Source organism: Triticum aestivum, chromosome 6A, assembly GCF_018294505.1.
Source record: "Triticum aestivum cultivar Chinese Spring chromosome 6A, IWGSC CS RefSeq v2.1, whole genome shotgun sequence".
NCBI lineage: Eukaryota > Viridiplantae > Streptophyta > Magnoliopsida > Poales > Poaceae > Triticum > Triticum aestivum.
The window spans coordinates 447,714,858-447,738,065 of NC_057809.1; the positions used below are offsets into that span (position 1 = coordinate 447,714,858).

General features: G+C 52.2%; 1 protein-coding gene and 1 pseudogene across 1 annotated transcript; one reads left to right on the top strand and one right to left on the bottom strand.

The window, feature by feature from the left end:
• Positions 1-131: 131 nt before the first annotated feature.
• On the bottom strand, positions 132-3,452 carry LOC123129638 (putative serine/threonine-protein kinase; annotated as a pseudogene).
• Positions 3,453-5,113: 1,661 nt separating this feature from the next.
• On the top strand, positions 5,114-22,602 carry LOC123127832 (uncharacterized). The gene is made up of 3 exons (XM_044547687.1): positions 5,114-5,541; positions 6,452-6,574; positions 22,137-22,602. The coding sequence occupies exons 1-3, from the start codon at positions 5,292-5,294 to the stop codon at positions 22,277-22,279; spliced, it is 516 nt and encodes a 171-aa protein (XP_044403622.1). The 5' UTR covers positions 5,114-5,291; the 3' UTR covers positions 22,280-22,602.
• Positions 22,603-23,208: the final 606 nt, after the last annotated feature.

A 23,208-nucleotide genomic window follows, 5' to 3' on the forward strand; every position in this document is an offset into this window, starting at 1 on the left:
TAGTGCTAGTTCTGTGATCCTCGATTTTGGCGAATCTTCGGGGCTGCGCAATTCCGCTTGGCCATGCCAATCAGGTGCATGTCCGAGGGCATGTTGTTGGTTTCTGGAATTTTAACGGGCGAGGAGGGTGGAATAGCTCTTTTGCTCATGAACAGTAAAAAAAAATCAGTAAACAAAAAAAGATATTCTGATTAATTTTACAACAAGCATTGTTTTTTAATAAAGACAACAAACATTGTTGAATGTTATACATAGGAGTATGTGCAAAATTCCGTGTAGGAAAAACATTCCTAATGCTCTGAATAAAATAGTGTTTTTAGAGCATGGTCTTGTTTCAAAAACCAATCCATCTACCTGGGTACGGTTTCACTGTAAGTGGCCGAGGCGGAATTCGTACTACTTGTTGCCATGGAGGAAAGAGGCGACAAGCTCAAGCCAGGACGTGTGAGGGCAGCGGAGGAATCATGGTCGGCCAAGTGCATCTCCAGCTCGCGGAACGCGGCGGGCCGCGACAGCATCTTCACCACCTGCCGCATCGCGGGCCTCCCGTCGGGCGCCGCCTGCGTGCACGCCAGGCCTACCTTGACGTATCTGAGCACCTCTGCCTCCGGGTAGTCCTTGACACTCGCGTCCACGATGTCCAGCGGCCTTCCCTGCTCGTAGAGCAGCCATGCCTGCACTGCAAGAAAGATCAACGTGAGCAGCAGCATACAGATGCCATATTCAACGTATCGGGAAAAAAAATCAAGCTAAACGACCTGTCTCACGAGGAATGTATCCGATCGAATCGTCTCCGAGACCCTCCGGCCGCTGATGACCTCGAGGAGGAGGACGCCGAAGCTGTAGACATCGGCCTTCTTGGTCAGCTGCCCGTGCACCACGTATTCAGGCGCCAGGTCTCCACTGCAGGTAATTAAGCAAGCAAGTCATATAGAGACATCGATCATCTTTCTCTAGCTTGGTTCAGAAAAAAAAAGACTCCGTGTAAGAAGGGCTTACGCACGTCGTCCCGACCACGCGCGTGGTGACATGGGTGACGTTGTCCGGGAACAGCTTCGCCAAGCCGAAGTCCCCGATTTTGGGGCTGTGGTTTCTGCCGAGGAGGACGTTGCTTGCCTTGATGTCCCTGTGCACGATGTTGGGCTCGTGCTCCTCGTGGAGGTAGCTCAGCCCCTTGGCCGTGCCCATACAGATGTCCGATGGCTGCTCCGCTCGCTAAACACTTTTATATTAGTTTACAGAGGGAGTATGTACGAGTGGAGAGCCTGCGTTCCGATATACAGGTGGTGTGAAGTCTGAAACTCTGAACTGGGTTGGGTGGGACTAACCACCTTTCAGTGCATGATCGAGGCTGTTGTTCTCCGCGAACTCGTAGACCAGGATCCTATTTTGCTTCTGGACACAGCAGCCCAGCAAGCTGACGAGGTTCGCATGCTTGGCCTCGCTGATGCTTTCGATCTCTGTCAGGAATTCCTTGATCCCTTGCTCAGATTCACAGGATAGAATTTTGGCAGCAAATGCAGTGCCGTCTCCGAAGGTTCCCTACATGTGCCACATAACAGAAAACACGGCAGGGATTTAGCTGTTCGATTTTTCCCAGTTTAACTGAACAAGCGCCGAGAGGTAACAGCAATACCTTGTATACAGTTCCGAAACCACCTCTGCCTAGCTTGTTGCCATGGTTGAAGTTATTGGTTGCTCTTCTGATCTCTTTATAGGAAAAAAGGTGGATGTTGGTTTTCTTTAACAGTCCTGCTCAGCAATTCAGGAAAAGAGATAGAAAAAAGGATCAGCTTTGGTTATAATCTTTTCTAGAAAATAACTCAAATGCTAAGAACTCGCATCAGTAAAGACAGGGAGACGAAGCACCTCGCCGGACCTTTGGCCTGCTCTAACTGACGAGGTGCTCGCTGCTCTAGCTGGCTAACAGTATCTTGGTTGAAGTAATTGTTTGACCGTTAACTGAAGGCATCTCTTTATCATTGCCATACTGTCAGCCAGCTAGAGCAGCAAGCACCTCGCCGGACCAAAGAAACTCAGAAAAAGGCCCGATTGTGGCTGTTCGTTGGGCACCAAGGAAGGCCAAGTTATCGCAGTTCTAAGGGAGACCTATGGCTTCCTGCGTCGAGCATTAAATCCAGACTGTGCACAGACAAGAGGAAAGAGCTAGTGAGCAGCAAGCAAGCGTACTGCCGTACTGGCGCTTGGAAAGTGGCACGACAAGCTCTTCACTGATAAGGACGGGAGTTTATGGCGGGGCAGAGAACGAGGTGCGATGAACGGCGTACACTGCGCACGTGTGTCCTGGCGCCTTGAGCACCTATGTGGGAAGACAACCCCCCCCCCCCCCCCCGCGCGGCTCCCGTGTCGTCCCCAGCGGGCGACCCGGGGGCGACTAGGGTTTCCCCCCGCCGCCGCCGCCCCACCCTACACCTCCTCCCCTCGCCGCCACCTGAGGGACGCCTGGCAAGCCCCGGCGGCCGCCGATGAAGGTGGCGGTGAGGCCTCTCGTCGCTGCGTCTCTGCGCGCAGGACCGCGGACTCCGGGGCGGCGGCCCCGGACGGCAAGGCGGCGCAGCCTCTGCGACAGGCGGCGTGCGCGGGATGTGACGGCCGGCGTCCCCGGCTGCTCGGGCGGCGCGGATCCGGCGGGCGGTGGTCGTGGCGCGGCCTTCCCGGCTGTGCCCGATCCAGATCTGAAGGCCGAGCTGCTTCTCCCCCTCTGCTCACTCTCCCCCTCCGGTTGTGTCCGATCTGCAGCGTTCGCTGCCAGTTTGCTGGCGGGGTGCCGGTGGCATATCTCGAGTCCGGGGGAAACCCTTGGTCGGTTCTCCGACCACGGCGGTGAGGGTGCGTGCGCGCATCGCCTTCTCTCCTTCGAGGCACCGCTGAGGTCTCCCGTATCCACCCCCGTCCCAGATCCCGGGTGAAAGCCCAAAACTCGTCTCAGGTTGGGCGGTGGCGGCGTCCTGCACGTCGTTCCCTCCTTGGAGGCGCCGCCTTGGGTTGTCTGGTTCTCCGGGTGAGTGGTGCCGAGGTTGGAGAGAGCTCGTCGGCGGCGAGTCCAAGCAGAGGCTTCCCAAGCTTCGCCCTTGGGTCCTTGCAGCCTGTTCTTCATCAATCCTCCCAGTGGTTTTCCTTATGTTCTCGGCGGCCCGGGCAGGTGGCAGCGCAGCTAATGGTGTGCCTCCGATGTGGTGAGGACTGCGAGTTAAGCCTGCTCCGGGTTGCGACCGGCACCTGCTCTTGCTCTCAGGTGAGCGCCCAACGACCCGACGGTGCGGCGCCTTCGAGCCTAGGCGAGAGGATTGGGGTCTTCTTCGGCGTTGGTAGACAGGTTTCGGGATCCCAATCCCACGATCCGGCTGCGCGTAGTGCTTGCAGGTCTTTGGCTGACCCTTCGCTACCCTGCTCCCTTGCTCTTGGTGCCGAGGTGCAGCGGGCTTCGACATTACTTGCAGGTTTTCATGTGTATTTCTATGTGTGCAGTAGTGTGCGTTGCGTTGTAGACTGCTCTGTCAGCTCCCTTGTATCTTTCGGTCGCTCTTGCTCGGTGGCCTTGTGTAATCCTGGCCGGTTGATGGCTTCGTTAATTCAAAGTCGGGCTCCCCTTGAGCCTTCGTTCTAAAAAAAAGCACCTATGTGCATCAAATTCTAGATGCTGCTCCGTGCGAAGTCATTGCTGATGATACTGCCAAACCAGTCATCCATATGCTTGAATTTGCATGCAGACCTTTAACTGGGAAGGTAGGAATCAACGGTGTTCAACAATTTGATACTCCCTCGGTTTTTATATACAAGGTCACTTCTTTTTTTTTATGTCTACATTTGACCATTAATTTTATCAACAAAATGTGAGTTATATGCCAGAAAAAGCATGTCATTGGATGCACACAATTCAAAGAACTTCTCAATGATATATTTTAAATCACATATACATATATTTTGTTGACCAAAATTATAAGTCGGAAATTAACATGAAAACCGAAATAGTCTTGTATAAAAAATAGAGGGACTATAAGTCAAAATTCATAATGAAATTCATCTTGTGTCACGTGGGTGACAAGATTGTCGTGGCGTTAGAATTGCGATGGGTCTTGTGGTTTGGACTTCTTCTTCTTTCGAGCACTGGTGTGAGAATGACTAGTTTGGTGGACCAGGTTACCCAAGTTGTGTGTGTGGTTGTCGTTGAAATCATTAGTTAGAGGATACCCCTTGAAAATTTCGGTCTCATCTTCTCTTGTGATGACAAGTGGTGCAGCCTATCTGTAACACTTCTCATAACATGGAAGTTTTATGTTTTATGTTCGTTCGTCCGTTTTTCTAAAATGTTTTATCTCTTGAACCGTGCATTCAAATCATAAACTATTTTCATCGTTGCGTTTCTCGCATCAAAATCTCCAAAATTAGATCCCATGCTAGTAGGTTTGACGATTTTTTTTCATTTTTGTTGTGAAATAGAAAAAAAAGGAAAAACCTGTAATGGCAAAAAGTCGGAAATAAACCAAAAAAATCAGAAGCAAACAATGAAAACCCAAAAAATGGAATCACACATGTGCCTTTATTTTGGGAAGCAGATCTAAAGATGAAATGAGCTTCTCCCCGCCTAGTCCCCGTTTCGATGATGCATCCGGTGTCGGCTGATATCGCAGGGTTTGGTTGGTTATGATCTTCGGTGGTTGGATCCATTCTTTGTTCGTCTTTGTCCGTGTGTCTACAAGTTAGATCATCTCGATCTATACTTCTTCATCCGCGACGTAAGCCGACGTTTGCTGTTCCGTTGCGCTAGTTCGTGTGTCTATGAGCATAGATGTATTTTTTGTTATTTCCATGCTAGTAGGTTTGAAGAACTTTTTTTTCATTTTTGTTGTGAGATAGAAAAAAAGAGGAAAAACTTGTAATGGGAAAAAGTCGGAAATAAAAAAAACCAAAAAAAATCAGAAGCAAACAACGAAAACCCGAAAAATGGAAATAGGAAGCACATCTTTTTTGGAAGCACACATGCCTTTATTTTGGAAAACTGGAAAACCGATATGGACCAGCCGCCAGCTTTTCTTTTGGACGAGCGCGGTCAGCTGATGTGCCCATCGGCCCAGCCCAACCCGCCCTGCCGCTCTCTCTTCCTTCCATCTCTCCCCCGATTCCACCCCTAAAAAAACCTCTCACCCAATTCCGGCACACACCCATACGCCGCGGCGGCATATCCTAACCCTAGCCGTCAACGGCGGCGCGCTCCGTAACCCGTGTTCTACGATTGACTGCTGGAGAGAAAGCTACAGGGGTCGAGTTGGATGGCGCCTTCTACATCCGACGGTGAGGCGAGCAGCAGCGGGACGGGCTCAAAATCGAAGGAGAAGGAGCGGCCAAGGTCCTTTGACGAGAAGACCCGGACCGCGTGCTGGCGGAAGGCGGCGGTGCTGGCAGGGCGACACCCAGAGCGGTGGCGGCAGGACGCCGCTGGCAACGTGGTGTGTCGCCGCTTCTGGAGCTGCCACGGCTGCCTCTGCTACGAATACGACCACATCATTCCCTTCTCCAAAGGTCAGCTTGTTATTTCCGCCAGAAAACACTACATTTCTTATTTTATTGCTGAAAAGAGAGCATGTTTTGTTGCACGTGAGCATGTTCAAAACGTTGATTAGTTTTTTATCTGGTTAGTGTCTTGTTGAACACTCGTAAGTTTAGTTCAGGGGCATATGAGGTGATTTTTTACGGATACACCTTTGAGTTTAGAATCCAACTCTTCCAAGCACCTGCTCATTTAGCTCGGAAATCTGAATGGATGAATATCTAGTTTGGATTTTGACAACAGTGTTGTCGAAACAGTGGATGCTACCATTTTTTTGTTTGTGTGTATTAAAATGCTGTTATTTTTTTCATTCTAAGATATATATCATAGGCTCATTGCTGGGTCTAAATCTTAAATTTATCGGATGTGGGTTTGGATTTGATTAGTTGGAAATAACCGCAGACAAAGCTAAGGATAACATACCTACCAAACCAAATATTACATGACTAACAGACCTCATTTGATGTATGTGTGGCAAACAAAAGACAACATGAGCTCATCTCCTTTCTGCAGCCGTCCCTGCATACCCATGACACTGAAGATATTAGGATTCCTAGCTTTGATTGTATATCTTGTGCAGGATCCCATGTCTGAATGTTTTAAGTTAGTATTATCCAAACAACTTGTGCTACCAAATATGTCGATTAATCGTTGCATCTTTTACTTCCTGAGGTGTATGAGCTTTGTTCTAAACAGGAACATCTTGCATCATTTGTTGTTTCTACCTTTTACTCTTTCCTAATCCTTGTTTGTCTGTAAATATTTGTTGCGGCCCTTTTGCAGTGTACCTGGAAGTGGTACAATATGTTCTCTTTGAGACTCTGATTTTCTTCCATTAGTTATTATAGACTGCTCAGTTTAACTGTTGATCATTGGATTTAGGAGGGGAATCTACTGTTGAGAATTGCCAGATCCTTCAGACTAGGGCGAACCGTTCCAAGTCTGATAAAGCATGGGTGGAGAAGGCAGAGATGCAAGGCTTTTCCTGCGATATCAAGTTCACAGGTGAGCTAAACAATATTTGATTCTTACATTTCAACAATGTTAGGGAATATACCTGCTCTGTTTTTTCATTTTCGGCAGATGAATTTCTGATACATGATTTGCTTAATGTTATTGTCTTATTGGGCAACAGTGTCACAGAGACACATTTGCTTATATACATATTCCCATCGGAAATAAAGGGCAATAGGGTATTGAAAAGTACTGCATATAATCTCTTTATAAGAAAGAAAATTAGGTGAGCTGTGGAAGCAGAATTGCTATTAGTCTACTAGACTTGAGTATCGTTATGTTGAATAGCATGTTCCTCGACCATCTGGGACTTATGTTTTTCGTTGTGATGATTCTTGATTTAGGTGTGGTGTAGGGGTGCTGATTGGCTTAATTCTTTTCTACATTAGTCAATTGGTCGTTCATATGTTGGTACTATTTTTGAAACGAGTCTAGATTGAATTTAACATGTGATGTAGGCGAAAAACATGCAAAACCATCTAGAAGTGCTCCAGAAGTTAGACCGAAAGTTAGACTATCTGACAGCTTCTACTAACATAGATTGGGAAATATTCTGGCTTTTCTTTCTGTTATGAACCTTGGCTCACAATGGATCAATTTGGGTGTGAATAAGGGCTCAAAGATTGAGGATATTGTGCTTCCCCTCAGCTACCCCACTATAAGGCTTGTTCCTGATAGAAAGAGAGGCTCTAAAGCTTAAGTTACATGCCAGCTCCAGCATTCTATCTTTATTTGATCAACAACAACAACAACAATAACAACAACAATAAAGCCTTTAGTCCCAAACAAGTTGGGGTAGGCTAGAGGTGAAACCCATAAGATCTCGCAACCTACCCCGACTTCTCTTACATTATCAGCACGTTTAGCCATCCGCTATGAACTGGCGCTTCTGGAGGCCCCCGCTGAATATGCCCAAACGATGTTGGACAAGCTTCTCTTCAATTAGTGCTACCCCAACTCTATCTCGTATATCATCATTTCGGACTCGGTCTTTGTGTGGCCACACATCCACCTCAACATGCGCATGTTGCCTTTTAGTCGTCCAACACTCAGCGCCATACAACATTGCGGGTCGAAGCGCCGTCCTATAAAACTTGCCTTTTAGCTTTTGTGGCACTCTCTTGTCATAGAAAATGCCAGAAGCTTGGCGCTACTTCATCCATCCGGCTTTGATTCGATGGTTCACATCTTCATTGATATCCCCATCCTTCTGTAGCATTGACCCCAAATATCGAAAGGTGTCCTTCTGAGGCACCACCTGCCCATCAAGGCTATTCTCCTCCTCGTGCGTAGTAGTACTGAAACAACACCTCCGTACTCGGTTTTAGTTCTACTAAGTCTAAAACCTTTCGATTCCAAGGTTTGTCTCCACAGCTAACTTCCTATTGACCCCCATCCGACTATCATCGACTAGCATCACATCATCCCCAAAGAGCATACACCATGGGATATCTCCTTGTATATCCCTCGTGGCCTCATCCATCACCAAAGCAAAAAGATAAGGCCTCAAAGCTGACCCCGGGTGCAGTCCTATTTTAATCGGGAAGTCATCAGTGTCACCATCACTTGTTCGAACACTTGTCACAACATTATCGTACATGTCCTTGATGAGGGTAATGCACTTTGCTGGGACTTTGTGTTTCTCCAAGGTCCACCACATGACATTCCACGGTGTCTTATCGTAGGCCTTCTCCAAGTCAATGAGCACCATATATAGGTCCTTCTTTTGCTCCCTATATCTCTCCATGAGTTGTCGTACCAATAAAATGACTTCCATGATCGACCTCCCAGGCATGAAACCAAACTGACTTTTGGTCACGCTTGTCATTCTCTTAAGAGGTGCTCAATGACTCTCTCCCATAGCTTCATTGTATGGCTCATTAGCTTAATTCCACGGTAATTAGTATAACTCTGAACATCCCCCTTATTCTTGAAGGTTGGTACTAATATACTCCGTCTCCATTCTTCTGGCATCTTGTTTGCCCGAAAAATGAGGTTGAAAAGCTTAGTTAGCCATACTATAACTATGTCTCCGAGGCCTCTCCACACCTCAATGGGGATACAATTTGGGCCCATTGCATTGCCTCCTTTCATCCTTTTTAAGGCCTCCTTGACCTCAGACTCCTGGATTCGCCGCACAAAACGCCTGCTGGTATCATCAAAGGAGTCAATCCAGTTCAGTGGTAGAGCTCTCATTCTCCCCATTTAACAACTTGTCGAAGTACTCCCGCTGTCTATGCTTAATCTCCTCGTCCTTCACCAGCTGGTCTGCTCCGTCCTTGATGCACTTGACTTGGTCAACATCCCTTGTCTTTGTCTCCCAGATCTTGGCCATCTCATAGATGACCCTTTCACCTTTGTGTCTAGCCGCCGATAGAGATCCTCATATGCCTGACCCCTTCACTCACAGCTCGCTTTGCGGTCTTCTTTGCCATCTTGTACTTCTCTATGTTGTCTGCACTCCTATCCAGGTATAGGCGTCTAAAACAATCTTTCTTCTCCTTAATAGCCTTTTGGACATCATCATTCCACCACCAGGTATCTTTAGCTTCGCTTCTACTTCCCTTGGACACTCCAAACTCCTTTGAGGCCACCTTACGAATGCAAGTCTCCATCTTTGTCAACATATTGTCTGCATCACCTCCTTCCTCCCAATGGCCCTCTCCTTGAACGCCCGAGCTACCTCCCCCTTGAGCTTCCACCACTTCGTTCTAGCAACTTTGGCACGCTTATCCTGCTAGACACGAATCCGAAAGCGGAAGTCAGCCACCACAAGCTTATGCCGAGGGACACCACTCTCTCCAGGTATCACCTTACAATCTAGGCATGCACGTCTGTCTTCTTCTTGAGAGGATGAAATCAATTCGGCTAGAGTGTTGACCAGTACTAAAAGTCACTAGATGTGATTCTTTCTTTTTAAAGAGGGTGTTAGCTACTATCATGTCGTAGGCTAGAGCAAAGCTTAAGACATCTTCTTCTTGATTCCTGATGCCATAGCCAAAGCCCCCATGCACCCTTCAAAACCTGTGTTGGATGTACCCACGTGGCCATTGAGGTCTCCTCCTATGAAGAGCTTCTTGCCAATCGGTGCACTCCTAACCATGTCCTCCAGGCCTTCCCAGAACTCCCTCTTGGTGTTCTCATTGTGGCCTACTTGCGGGGCATACGCGCTGATAACAATGAGAACTAAGTCCCCAACTACCAGCTTGACCAGGATAATCCGGTCCCCATGTCTCTTGACATCTACCACTCCATACTTGAGGCTCTTGTTGATCAAGATGCCTACTCCATTTCTATTCGCGGCCGTCCCCGTGTACCACAGCTTGAAGCCGGTACCCTCCACCTCCTTTGCCTTCTGTCCCTTCCATTTGGTTTCTTGGACGCAAAGGATGTCAATACCTCTCCTCACCGCTGTATCAACTAGCTCCTGAAGCTTACCTGTCAGGGACCCTATGTTCCAGCTACCTAAGCGGATCCTCCTAGGCTCGGCTAGCTTCCTTACCCTTCGCACTTGTCGAGAGTGGCTGAGTTTTGACGTTGGCTCGCCAAGCCTATCACAACCCTCCTTTACCCGGGCTTGGGACAGAGACAACATAGGCTAATTTGATCACGGGCAAACTTCCCCCATTTATGTGTCTGCAATAGCTGCTACAACGTATATTTAGTATCCCATCCTAGTTCATATGCTTCGGAAATAGCAATTTCTTTCATATAAGCTAATCATCACTTGTGGTAGGGTTGAATTTTGAACTGTGTCAACCTTTTTGACTCTTAATGATTGCTGAGTTGCGGACTCACTTGCATCTCTTGCGTATGAACAAATATAATCTTGGTGAATTTTACAATTACAAGTTTACGTTTTCACTCACACCTTGTTTGGCAGCTGTGAATTCAATTTGGTGAATTAAGTTAAATTCAAATACCATTTATTCTGGACGTCATTAGTAAAAATGGATTCCATCTTTAATACTTGTGTTTGGCTGTGGTTTGGATTTCTAAAATGAAATGAAATCCAAATATTGCTTGCATGTTATCTACTCCCTCCGTTCCTAAATATAAGTCATTGGGTATATTTAGGAACGAAGGGAGTAGAATGGTAAATCAAGAATCTGAATGACTTTGACACACAAGTTACAGTCATTGGGATCCATCAATAATTACCATGTAAATATGAAAATCTAGCATGGGGCATTTTGACATACAAATTCTGCAATTCATGACAAAGCTTTACATTGATAATCACTGTAGTAAATACTATATCTATCGACCATGTGGTGTCTTGCTCCGCTTCTCTTTGAATGCTCCCTCCGACTTCCTGAGCCACTTTGCTTTGCCTGTAGCCAGATGCCTAGCCATTGCATGTTGCCGGTGAGGGAGCAGCAATTCTTGATTCCTGCCTAGAGGTAGTTCTTCCACCACTCCAAGTATGAGTGTTGAACCACGCTTATCCACTGTGCCATCAGTTTCTACTTTCCCTTGGGCCATACTGTCCCTCCTTTATCTGCAAAAAGTTGTTGCCCACTCTCCTCACTTCTTGTACTACACTACACATGTGTATGTTTTTCCATCCTTTCTGTGATATTTTCAGCCAAAAAACAGTGATTGTTGATGTGGAGATGCTTAAATATACTCATTGCAGAGTTATGGTATCGGTCAATGTGACAGGCAGCACAACTCTTGTACTACTATCTGTTGAGGCAACCAAATACATGCTCCTATGTCAAATGCTCTTGCACATTACAGTGACCTCTCAAGTGGCAGGATGGCTAGTGGGTTCTAGCAGCTAAATTGGTCAACACGTGCAAGCACTTGATGGAGCACTCGGTAGTCGGTACCACAACTAAAAAAAGGGCAACCTGGTGCATGTAGCTCCTGCTTGCGCAGGGTCCAGGGAAGGGTCCGACCACTTTGGGTCTATAGTACGCAGCCTTTCCCTACATTTCTGTAAGAGGCTGTTTCCAGGACTTGAACCCATGACCTCATGGTCACAAGGCGGCAACTTTACCACTGCGCCAAGGCTCCCCTTCAGTCGGTACCACAACTAAACAACAAAAAAACATTATTGTCGGAATCGGGGCTCTGCAGACCCAAAGAAAGGTTCGAACTCTAGGTGTGCGCGAAGGACTTGGCTAGGCTACGACATGTTGCTCACTGCCTCACAGCGATGCTCCGACGTACTCGAGCGAACGGGAAGAAGGAAGAACACGGCGGTTTACCCAGGTTCGGGCCACCTTGCGGTGTAAGATACTACTCTTGCTTTGTGGTGGATTGCCTCGCGAGGAGGATGAGTATGAGCGAGTACAAGTGGCCCTCGGCGGCTTTTGGAGTGGCTCCGGGCTTGAGGGATGGATGAACTCGATCGGGTCTCAGCCCCTCTCTACGGTTGAGACTAACCTATTCTTATACTGGCCCGGTCCACTTCCCCCAAAGCTCTCAGCGGGAATGGTGCCACAACGGCCAAATTTGAAGGGGGGTCAAGAGTACACCCTATCCTGACTAAAGGTGGTCTTCGCCTGCAAGGCTTCTATCGATGACGCGCAGGTGGGCTCGACGATGACCTCCGTCCTGCCGAGCTAGAGCCCTGGCCATGTTGCACCAAAGAGGCAACCTTTGGGGCTGCCTTGGGTACCCGCGTGCTAGCCTTGCTCCTTTAGCACCAAAGAGGAAAGCCTCACTGTCCGCGCCTGCTGGCACCGGTCCTGGCGTAGCCTGTCGTCGCCGCGTCACTCACGTGCATCGCGAGGCGGGGTGGCGAGCATAGAAGTGTCCGCCTCGCGGGAGGCCTCTGGGTGACGAAGCTTGATGATGCCCACCTCGCGAGGGCTTCGCTTGCGGAATCTTGACGCTCGGCCGTGCCGGGCCTTTTGACGATGCCACACGGTGGGCCGCAGGCAGACGGGCTTGGGTATCCCCAGTCCCAGAGCCCCGACAGTAGCCCCTGGGTCCGTGGCATGCACGGCCTAGCTTGTAGGCGAAGGCGGAGAAGAGGAGGGCGAAGTGACACGGGCCCAACCCCCTGCGGGCCAGGCTTGACGCGTGGTGCATAACGGGCGCGGGAGCCATCACTGCCACTAAGGAAGGGGCACGAACCGGTCTCCTTAGATCACTATAAGAGGGCGAGGAACCGGACCCCTCGGCCCATCTCTGTCTTCTTGCCTTTTCGTTTTTAAAACCACGCTGTAGCCATGGCGCCCTTGAGAAGGTTCTCCGCCGCCGAGAAGGGCAAGGCGACGCTGGATGAACCCGAGCCGCCACAACCTGCAAGGAGGCGGGGCTGCCCTCTCAAGTCCGCCGCTACCCCCGCGGTCGCAGTGGCCGTGGCCAGGGAGGGAGAAGCGGCACCGCCGCCCGACCGCGTCGGGCGGGGGCCCATTATGCGGACTCAGCCCGTGAGTTCGTCGTCTGGAAGAACACTCCGCCCCGCACTTGGCTCCAACTCCTGAACTCCTTTGCGGAGGAGCTGGCGGCGGACGCACCCCTCGGGCTGTGGCTGCAGCTAGACGGCTCCTGCAGCAAGTCTTCCTGGGTGGACGTTGAGGTCACTCTTGCCGGCTTTGTGTATCTGAATTGGGGGTGGAAGTTGTTTGCCCGCGCCCACGGCTTGCAGGAGGGGCACATCCTCTACTTCAAGTTCGATGGGGCCGCGACGCTCTTCGTGAAGATCTTTGGGGAGGCCGGCGGCAGCAACAGTGACGTCTCCTCCGACGATAGCAGCGCCACCTCCGAGGGAAGTGGGAGCGACGGTGATTCCGATGAGCTGCCACGTCAAGGTGGAGGAGGACTTTGACTGAGCGCCGTCCGGGCCGGAGTCGGGGCCCCAGGAGCGGCGGCCTCCGGGAGGAAGTTTATTTTGTTCCTTTATTTCCTGCACTTGGACAACAGGAGCCCCGCGGGGGCGTGTCAGAACCTGCGGCGCTAGCGCCTTTATTTTTAAGCTTCTAGTTCACGTTTAAGTTATCGTGGCGCTCCTCGTTTGGGCTTATCTCCTTTTTCTTACGATCGCTTACTGCTCTGCGTCGTCGGGACCCAGTCCCCAAGCAAGCCTCGGCCATCGCTGGTATGCTAGGTCGTAGTGCCTAGGGCAGGGCCAGGAGGTGAGCGGCTCGTGGTCCGGTGAGAGCTCCTAAGGCGCGATGCTCAAGAGGTCCCCCTTGACGCGCAAGCGGCTCCCGATAGAAAAAGGGGGCTCACCCATACGAGATTGCAAAAGTAATGGTGAAATGCTATCGGTAAGTAGGGATGTAAATGGCAGCGGCGTCCAACAGTCCCACATACGCCGTCCACGTAAAAAGCCTCAAGTGGCGTATGTGGACTCTTGCCAATCTTATGTTGGTTCCTCTGCTATGCTGGCCGACGGCAAGACACTAAGGTCGAGCGACGAGATTCACACAATTGAGCGGATGGTCACGAGTCACGGCAAGGGCGTCGAAGAAGCACGCGAGGAACGAGACGACACCACTGGCGCGCGGACCGTCGGATCGTCATTGGAGACACGTCCAAGCGCGGCGACAGCGGTCGCGGTGAGAGTGAGCGGCCAACAAAGGGTGCGTACCGTCTTGGACTAACAGGCTCTGCTAGCTAGCCAATCCATCAACTGATCAGGCCTTAAGCACTGTACGTGTGGTTGCTTTGGCCAACAACGGATAAATCAAGAGCGTTTGTACGCCACCTTGCCGAAAAGTACTACTCATGGAGCCCCAATGCAGGACCTGAACACTGTGCACACCACACTTAGATCCTCGTTCACCGTCTTTCATGGTCGTCCAATGGTGACGCAAACGCCACATAAATAATAAGTGGACAGCCACGTAAACCCACAAAAGACCGGCGGGCTGGCGCGGCAAGTCGCAAAGCGTCCGGTGACTTGTCCACTTACATCCTGATCGGTAAGGCTCGTGTGGGGTGTGAAGAGGACGCCTTAGCTTATAGTGCAGCGCGAGGTATCCGTGGCCTGTGGAGGTTCCTGCGGCGTGGGGGCGCGCTTCCTTGGAGCTTGACTCCCCTGTGCGCCTTCTGCTCTGCGATGAGTCAACACAAGTCCCGCGAGGGGTGCGTGTAAAAATCGGAGTTCTTTGTGTTCCAACCGATGTCAACGCAAACGGATTGCACTCCGTTCCAAACTTCCTCGCGAAGCCAGCCTCTCTTTGCTTTGCTCGTCAATGCGCTCTACGTCCTCAGGGCCCGGCCCTCGAGCGTAGCTCAGCCGCTGCTGGTATGTCAGGTTGCGATGCCTGGGACAAGGCCAGGGGGTGAGGGCCCGAGAGCCAGTAGGAGCTCCTGAGGCGCGATGCTCAAGAGCTCCCCTTTAAACGTGCAAGCGACTTGCGCAGAAAAGAGGCGACGTTTCGCGAGGTTGCTGGGGAAGGGGTCCAGTCCAGCAACGGCGCAGCGTACGGGATGGCTGTACTTAGCTTCTTGCAGCTGATGAAGTGGACCAAATCATCGTTCGTTCGGGGGCGGACTTCCTGAGGCGATGAGCGCTGCTGAGGCGCCGCTAAATGCCTAGCTCCTGGGACTCATGAATGCTGACAAATTACGGGGTATGTGGGGCAACACGCGCTTGCCGACCTGCTTGTGACTGTTCCATGAGAAGACAAGGCACTAAGGACCTAAGGAGGTGACATGCACGGGGCCGGTCCACGAGCCAGAGCTTGGTCGCTTAGACTTATCGACGCTGCAGGGACGGACCCGAGCACATACGCCATGCCATTAGCGCCCTCTCATGGGACGCTCAGAAGAAGAGTCGTTAGCGCGTGGGGCCCGAGGGCCGTCGCTTTCGGAGACTGTGCGATGTCAAGTGCAGGGTTAACAGGCATAGCAACTCATAAAAGCATAACTGGTTTTGATACATGAGCAAAAGCGACGTGGCTGTAGGGGCGGACCCTTCTCAGCCTAAGGATAATGCAGCCCGAGGGGCGCCCTCAATTGAACAAACCGAAAAGTCACCTGGCAATGTTGTTGTAGTAGCGTCGAGGAAGCCGATGAAGCGTGTCGCGGGGGTTCGCTCCTCACGAGCCGGGCGGCTCCTGAGGCTCGGGAGGCTCGCGAGGGATAGGGGCTTCGCGAGGTGTTAGCGCTGAGGGCCTGGCCTCGTGAGACGCCAACGCGAGTTGGGCGAGCCGTTGGTACGTGGCGCCCGCGTTCACTAGGCCGAAGGGCATGCGGATGTAGCTGCAGGGGTAGCCCCCACTTCGGCCGACGCGTGACGGCTAGAAGAGGTCTTGAGAGGCGGCCCTGTTGAGGCCAGGGATGTTGACACAGACGTGCAGTTCGCCCCCCGTGTCGGGAGCGGCAACTGAGCCAGTGGGGCATGCGGGTCGGCGCTCACGTGTATGGCCCGCGCTTCCTGAAGTTCGCTAATTGCCTTGGTGATGAATTCTCATGCTCCTGGCGCCTCGCGTCGTGCTCCTTGCTTGTGGGGGCGCGCGCCGAAGCACGCCTCCAAGTGGTGCCCGAGCGCCTCCCTCGTCGCAGCGGTCAGGTTAGAGGCCCTCCAGGTGGGAGCCCTTGAGCCCTTCCCGAGGGCGGCGTCGGGCACGCCTTCCTATGCGGGAGGGAGGCAACAGCGGCAGGCACGACACCAGAGGCCTCGGCAAAGGGTGCCTTCTTCGTCTTGAGGCGGTTCTTGGGGAGGAGTTGCTTCTTCTTAGCGGGAACAACATCAGGGGGCGCGACGTCTTCCCCGCCATCGGAGTTCTCAGCCGTCGCAGCCTGGTAGGCGTGCTCGAGGGAGCAGACCGCATCCTTCTCATCACAGGCGACGGTGATGATGCCGCTGCACCCTGGCATCTTGAGGACATTGTAGCCATGGTGTGTAGCCGCCATGAACTTGGCGAGGGTCGGATGCCCCAAGATGGCATTGTACGTGAGGCCGATGTGGGCCACGTCAAAGTCGATGAGCTCGGTGTGGTAGTTTTCGCGGGTGCTAAACGTGACGGGAGGCGCACCTGCCTCAGGGGAGTGGTGGAGCCGTAAGTCACCCTAGAGAACGGTCTGGTAGGGATGAGCTGATCATACGACACTTGAAGCGTATTGAAGGTCTCCACAGAAAGCACGTTGAGGCGGGCGCCGCCGTCGATGAGGGTCTTGGTGTCTGAGACGTTGTTGATGGTGGGGTGCACAGCATGGAGAGCGCACCAGCGGTAGCCGAGCACCTGAGGCGGCCTTTGGAATCGAAGATGAGGGCGTACTGCGACCACTTGAGGGGACGCACAACCTCAAGCCTCGGGAAAGCTGCATTCACCTCACGAGAAAACTGCTTGAAGAGGCGGCTTGACGCGGGGGCCTGAGCTCCGTCGACGATGCAGGCTATCGCGCGAGGCTCCTGATAGCCCCTAGCCCCTTTGTCTGGCTGGTTGTCGTACCTCCTGGGGGGCGGCGGCAGCGGCGGAAGGCCTGCGTTGCCCTGAGGGCGGACCTCACGAGGCTGATCACGCTAGGCGCCGTCACGAGGCTGATCGCGCCAGGCTGTCACGCGGCTGATCGCGCCAGGCATCCTCGCGAGGCTGGTCACGCCAGCCCTGGTGGGGGTTGCGGTTGTCCTAGCGTGCTCCATCGCGACCTCCTCCACGGCCGCTGCGCTCGGGGCGGCGGCCCAGGCGCTCGTCATGGAGCGCCCTGAGCTCCTGACAGTCATCGGTGTTGTGAGTGCGCACGTTGTGGAAGACACAAGACAGGTAGCCGTCTTTGGCGGGCTCATCGTGATCACGGCCATGCTTTAGCTCGGGCTCCGCCGCCAGCACGACAGGGCCCTTGCGCTTCGCCTCCTTGGCCTTGGCCTTCTTGTCGTCGAGATCGACGTCGGAGTTGTTGAGGAGGGACGTGCGGCCTTCCTCCGCCCTCGCGCACTTGTCGGCCAGGTTGAACAGCTCCAACACGGTGCACAGTTCATCGTTGATGGCGAGCTTCTCATTCATCTGGACGTGACGCCTTCGGTGAACGCCGAGATGACGGCCTCATCCGAGGCCTTCGGGATCTTGAGGCGGACTTGGGTGAAACGTTGGATGTACTTGCGGAGAGTCTCTCCAGAGCGATGCTTCACGCGCCGCAGATCGCTGATGGTGAGGGCGTGGTCTCGGGTGCCTTGGAAGTTGGCGATGAAGCGCTCGCGAAGCTCATCCCACGAGGAGATTGACCCTTCAGGCAGATTCATGAGCCAGGAGCGCACGCCGTCCTTGAGGGCCATGGGAAACCAGTTCGCCATGACCTTGTCGTTGCCGTTCGCCGCCTCGATGCTCAACACGTAGAGCTGGAGGAACTCCGCAGGGTCAGGGATGCCGTCTTAGCGAGGAGGCAACTCCAGCTTAAACTTGACTTGCCAGACCACCCGACGCAGCTCACAGGTGAAGGCGCGGCATCCAACAGCGCTCACGGGTGCGCATCGAGCAGGAGCGGCGCGGTCATGGCGCCCATGCGTCGCGGCCTCTTGGACGGCCTGGTCTTGGTGCTGACGTAGCGGTACCGGGGGTGCGTGCGCGCGTCGTGCAGCGACTGATGCACAATTTGGCAGTTGGCCTCGTCTCGAGCTAGCGCCGGCGCTCCACGCGACGAAGCGTGAGGCCGCACGTCGTGTTGGGGCTCGGAGCTGTCGCCGCGCAGGCGAGGGGATGGAGGCGCACTGTGCGCCACGTCGCCAGCGCGAGATGGCAGAGGATGGAACGAGTGGGAGGGCGTCGGGGCCTCGCCTGCGGTGTTGACGAGTTCGGTGATGCGGCCTAGCCAGACGTCGTAGTCCTCGTCGACGGGGTGGTAGCGCAGCAGCTCGCGTGCCATGAGCAGGCGCAACCTGCGCGTTCGCTGGCCCGCCGTGAGCACGGGAGGACGTAGCCGTGACCGGCATGAGGGAAGGCGTGGCGGTGCACGGAGGGCGGCAGGGAGGAGTCCTGCTGCTCGTGAGCAGCCGGGTCAGTGGGCGCATTGGGCGCGGCTGATGGGGAGAGGCGGCGGCCGCCGTGGCCCGCCGGCTCCGTCTGGGCGACGCGAGCCGCACGGCGCTCGACACGAACACGACGAGCGTCGGCCATGGGGACGGTGAAGCGGGATCGAAATGAAGCGGAAGAACTTCGGCACACCCTTACCTGGCGCGCCAAATGTCGGAATCGGGGCTCCGCAGAACCAAAGAAAGGTTTGAACTCTGGGGTGTGCGGAAGGACTTGGCTAGGCTATGGCCCGCTACTCACTGCCTCACGGCGATGCTCCAACGTGCTCGAGCAAACGGGAAGAAGGGAGAACACGGCGGTTTACCCAGGTTTGGGCCACCTTGCGGTGTAAGACCCTACTCCTTTGTGGTGGATTGCCTCGTGAGGAGGATGAGTATGAGCGAGTACAAGTTGCCCTCTGGAGCGGCTCCGAGCTTGAGGGGTGGATGAACTCGATCGGGTCTCAGCCCTTCTCTACAGTGCAGACTAACCTATTCTTATACTGGCTCGGTCCTCTTCCCCCAAAGCTCTCGGCAGGAAGGGATGCCACAACGGCCAAATTTGAAGGGGGACAAGAGTACACCCTATCCTGACTAAAGGTGGTCTTTGCCTGCAAAGCTTCTGTCCATGACGCGCAGGTGGGCTCGACGATGACCTTCGTCCTGCCGAGCCAACATCCTGGCCATGTTGCACCAAAGAGGCAACCTTTGGGGCTGCCTTGGGAACCCGCGTGCTGGCCTTGCTCCTTTAGCACCAAAGAGGAAAGCCTCACTGTCCGCGCCTGCTGGCACCGGTCCTGGCGATGCCTGTCGACGCTGTCGTATCCCGCGTCACCCACGTGCATCGCGAGGCGGGGTGGCGAGCATAGAAGTGTTCGCCCCGCGGGAGGCCTCGGAGGTCGCTCCTCTCGGAGCCCTTGGGGCGCCTGACGAAGCTTGATGATGCCCGCCTCACGAGTGCTTTGCTTGCGGAATCTTGACGCTGGGCCGCGCCGGGCCTTTTGACGATGCCACACGGTGGGCCGCAGGCAGACGGGCCTGGGTACCCCCAGTCCCAGAGCCTCGACAATTATCCCTAATTCAGAGAATCGGTAGAAGTAGCAAATGAACTAAATGTCTCCATATCCTAGTGTCAGTACTAGTAACCAATCCCGTGTAGACGAGTGAATTGCAAAAAACCACCACATTGATGCCTAGGTTTGTGGAAAACACTGGTTTACGAATTTGTGCTAGAAACTACTGATTCTTGGCCTAATCTTTTGCAGAAAACATTGATCGGCCTCTTTGAGCATTTTAACCTTGATTATGACATGTGGGTCCCACAAAAGCTGATGTGGCGTAACTGTTGGTCCTAGGTGGCGTCAGAAAACGTGTGATAGGAATTTACCAAACAGTCCTTGGTATTTTTGCATAGGCACCCTTGAATCAAAACAAGAAAATGCAATCAGGGCCTTGCCAGGTGTACTCTGTCGCCGGCCACCGCACGCTGCCGCCCATGCCACGCACCAGCGGCGGCGGAGCTCACTGTCGCTGCTTACTCCGGTGATGTGCCCGTCCTGCGTGCCGACGCTACTGATTGTGCCTGCGCCGTTCGCCGCCACGCCACTGCTTGTACCCCAGTTGCGCGGGTCCGCGCCGCTGCTTTCTTCGGGGCTGTGCGCCGCCGCCGCTGCTCGAGCTCGTGTTGTGCGGGGCCGCGCCGCCGGCAGGGGAAATAGAGGAGGGAGGAAGGAGAAGAGGCGGCGCGGCCGGGATGCACGGGTGCATCGCCGGCGGCTTGGGGCCGGCCTTCTGTGCTTGCTCCCCAGGCGAGCACCGTGGCTGGGGTCGTAGTGGCTTGGGGCCAGCCGGCGCCGGGGGCGGGGTCGTAGTGGCTTGGGGCCAGCCGGCGCGGGGGGCGGGGTCGCGCGGCTCGGGATTGGCCGGCGCGGTGGCGGGGACGGCACTGGGTGGTTGACTTTTTTAATGGAGTTTTTTTTCAGGGAGAGGAGGGGGGTTTTGGGAAAAAGACCCCATCTAACGTCGTTTATTGTGAACCGGTACGCCACATCAGCAAACGGTGGGCTCCATATGTCATAATCGTCATCAAATGGGCCAAAGCTCTCAACTAGTGTTTTTTGCAAAAGATTAGGCCGAGAATCAGTGGTTTCTGACAAAAAATTGTAAAACAGTCTTTTCTGCAAACCTAGACGCTAATGTGGTGGTTTCCTGCAATTCACTCTGTAGACGGAACTATAGGTATCACAACCAGTGGCAGAGCCAGACCGGCATGAAGCTCCCGGGTCTTTGAGTACTGTAGCTACAGTAGTATAGCCTGGTTGTTACTACCCAAGGATTTGGGCGTCACAACCTGGGCCGTGGCTCGGCGTGCCCATGTCCTGTCTCTGCCCCTGATCACAAGCACATGATGGAAGGCTAATTCGCAAGTCAACCAACCAGCGTTGATGGCGATGTCGAGCTTCATTGAAGTTGTCGAGGAGCACCATAGAAGATGATGCTTTCAAGGATAGGAGATGTCACTGGACAGGGGGAAGCACAACAAAAAAGGTCTGGGTCACTGGGTGGTGCGAGCAAACACGCGATTGGCTGATTGCAAGGAGAAATTGGGGTGGGGGAGACATCGCCTATTGAACAAAGGATGTGTTACAGATATAATTGTACTCCTGCTGCTGGATAGTTTGCTGGGATTTGTGGTCTGAGTCAAAGGATTCCGATTCCAGTGTCCAGCTGTACACTTAAATATACGGAATCCGATTACAGTTCTCCAATTCCAGCTCTAATACCTGGTAGCCAAACAAGGTGTCAATTATTTGTTATTGGCTGCATTGGCCAGAGGAGATTCAAGTTACCAACAGACCATAGTTACCAGATTCATTCGGATGAGCTTTGAACCCCAACCCCGGTCGATTGATCTAGATCAGGGTTCGAAATTGCTCACATTGGTCTGAGGCTGCACCCTGAGTCGTTGATCTCCGAACAGAAAAATGAAATCGTTCTCCCCTGGTGCTAGGACCATCTGTGTGAGAACAGTGACGCTGGCCAAGATCCAGTTGGCCAGCCAGTCATTGTCATGACTATGAGCAGGAGGGGACCACAGGAGAGAGTAATGTTGGGAGGCAGTGGCATCTTCCAGCAGAGGGGAGCTAGCAGAAGGGAGAGTGGAGCAGCAGTGTCGTCCTTCCCTCGAGAGGTGATTGCCTGGACGAGTCGGGGGTAGAAGCAGCCCAAGCGGGAGGCCTGTTTGGGCTGATGGGCCAACCAACATAATTTTTCTATTTCCCTTTTGTATTGATCTGGGAAGTTATGTGGCTATTTCCTTCTGAAGCTTATTGAATAGTGGGTTTGCGAGCCGGAGATGTATACTTCTTATTGAACCCAATTTGTAGGATCTAGCGAATTTGAATCGCGAATCAGACGAATCATGAATCTGGTAAGTATGCAACAGACTATTTTTGGACTATTCTTTTTTGTCCTCTGTTATATAAAACCATAACGATCTAAATTGAGAAATCAAGCCAGAATCCCCTACTTTGCAACTTTCCTCATCTAAATTATTTGGCATGCATAAACATCTCTTCCAGTTTCATATCATGTAAACTTGGCCTGATTTGCTAGCGTTTCTTCCATCTTGGTCAGACAAGGAGCTTGATGTAATCGAGATGGCAGTCTATGGGGATGTCATTCGTCCTGGCAAACAATGTCGCTGCAAGACAGTAGCTGAGATGCTTGGACAGGTGAAATCAAAGAATCAAATGGCTGCTTGTGACTCACCAACATAATGATGCCTCCTAATATGAAGACCATTTTGACCTGTGCCCTTCTTTCGGGGAGGGCAGTCATTGTCAAACTGCTGATTACATTATACTATTATTGATCTCCCTTAAATTGGCATCATTGTCTTCAGCACAAAAGCACACCCATTGAGCAATCTAAGCTCATAAGTGCAATTATATTGTGCTTTGTCAGTGGTGCCTGTCAGAAACTTGGAATGTAACAATGTACATGTTTGACTGTAGAATTATTTAACTTGATAACACCACTTATCAAGAGTTGTGTCAAGGTATTGTGTTTGTAGTAATTTATCCTGTTTTGCTGTTGTGTAGATGCTAATGGTTTTGGTCTCCTTTATGGACGTTCATAATCCATTGCTCCATTAAAAGTTGCAGCAATGCTAATGGTTTTGGTCTCCTTTATGGACGTTCATAATCTGATAATCCATTGCTCCGTTAAAAGTTGCAGCAATGCTGATGGTTTTGGTCTCCTTTATGGACGTTCATAATCTGATAATCCATTGCTCCGTTAAAAGTTGCAGCAACTCCCTCAGAAAAAAAAGTTGCAGCAACATTTATGTTTTATCTACCATTCAAGTATATAGCTTCCCCCCAAATTTTCTTGTTAGCAACCCTAACAACAAAATTAGGGTATTTCGTGATTAACTCATTAATCAAGAGCCTTTCTTGCATCTTGCTGCTTGTATGTTTGATGGTCGCAGTAATGTGCTGATGATATGTTCAAGTATTTGTTTTACTAGTACAGATGCCCGTGCGTTGCAACGGGCTAAAAATATCGTAAAACCTGCTCCGTATGACAGTACGGGCCATATCTTATATCCAGTTTTGATAAACATCGGTAATAAGTTAATAATGTTATCGCTTTTTGGAGTAATTTTTTTGGAGTTTTGTGCATTAAAAAAAAGCGTGAACATATT

Bases quoted from the DNA above. Each gene is read 5' to 3' on its own strand.
- LOC123127832 (XM_044547687.1), top strand. From the start codon at position 5,292: ATGGCGCCTTCTACATCCGACGGTGAGGCGAGCAGCAGCGGGACGGGC. The intron at 5,542-6,451 runs GTCAGCTTGTTA...CATTGGATTTAG, and splicing joins CATCATTCCCTTCTCCAAAG to GAGGGGAATCTACTGTTGAG. The intron at 6,575-22,136 runs GTGAGCTAAACA...CATCTTGGTCAG, and splicing joins CTGCGATATCAAGTTCACAG to ACAAGGAGCTTGATGTAATC.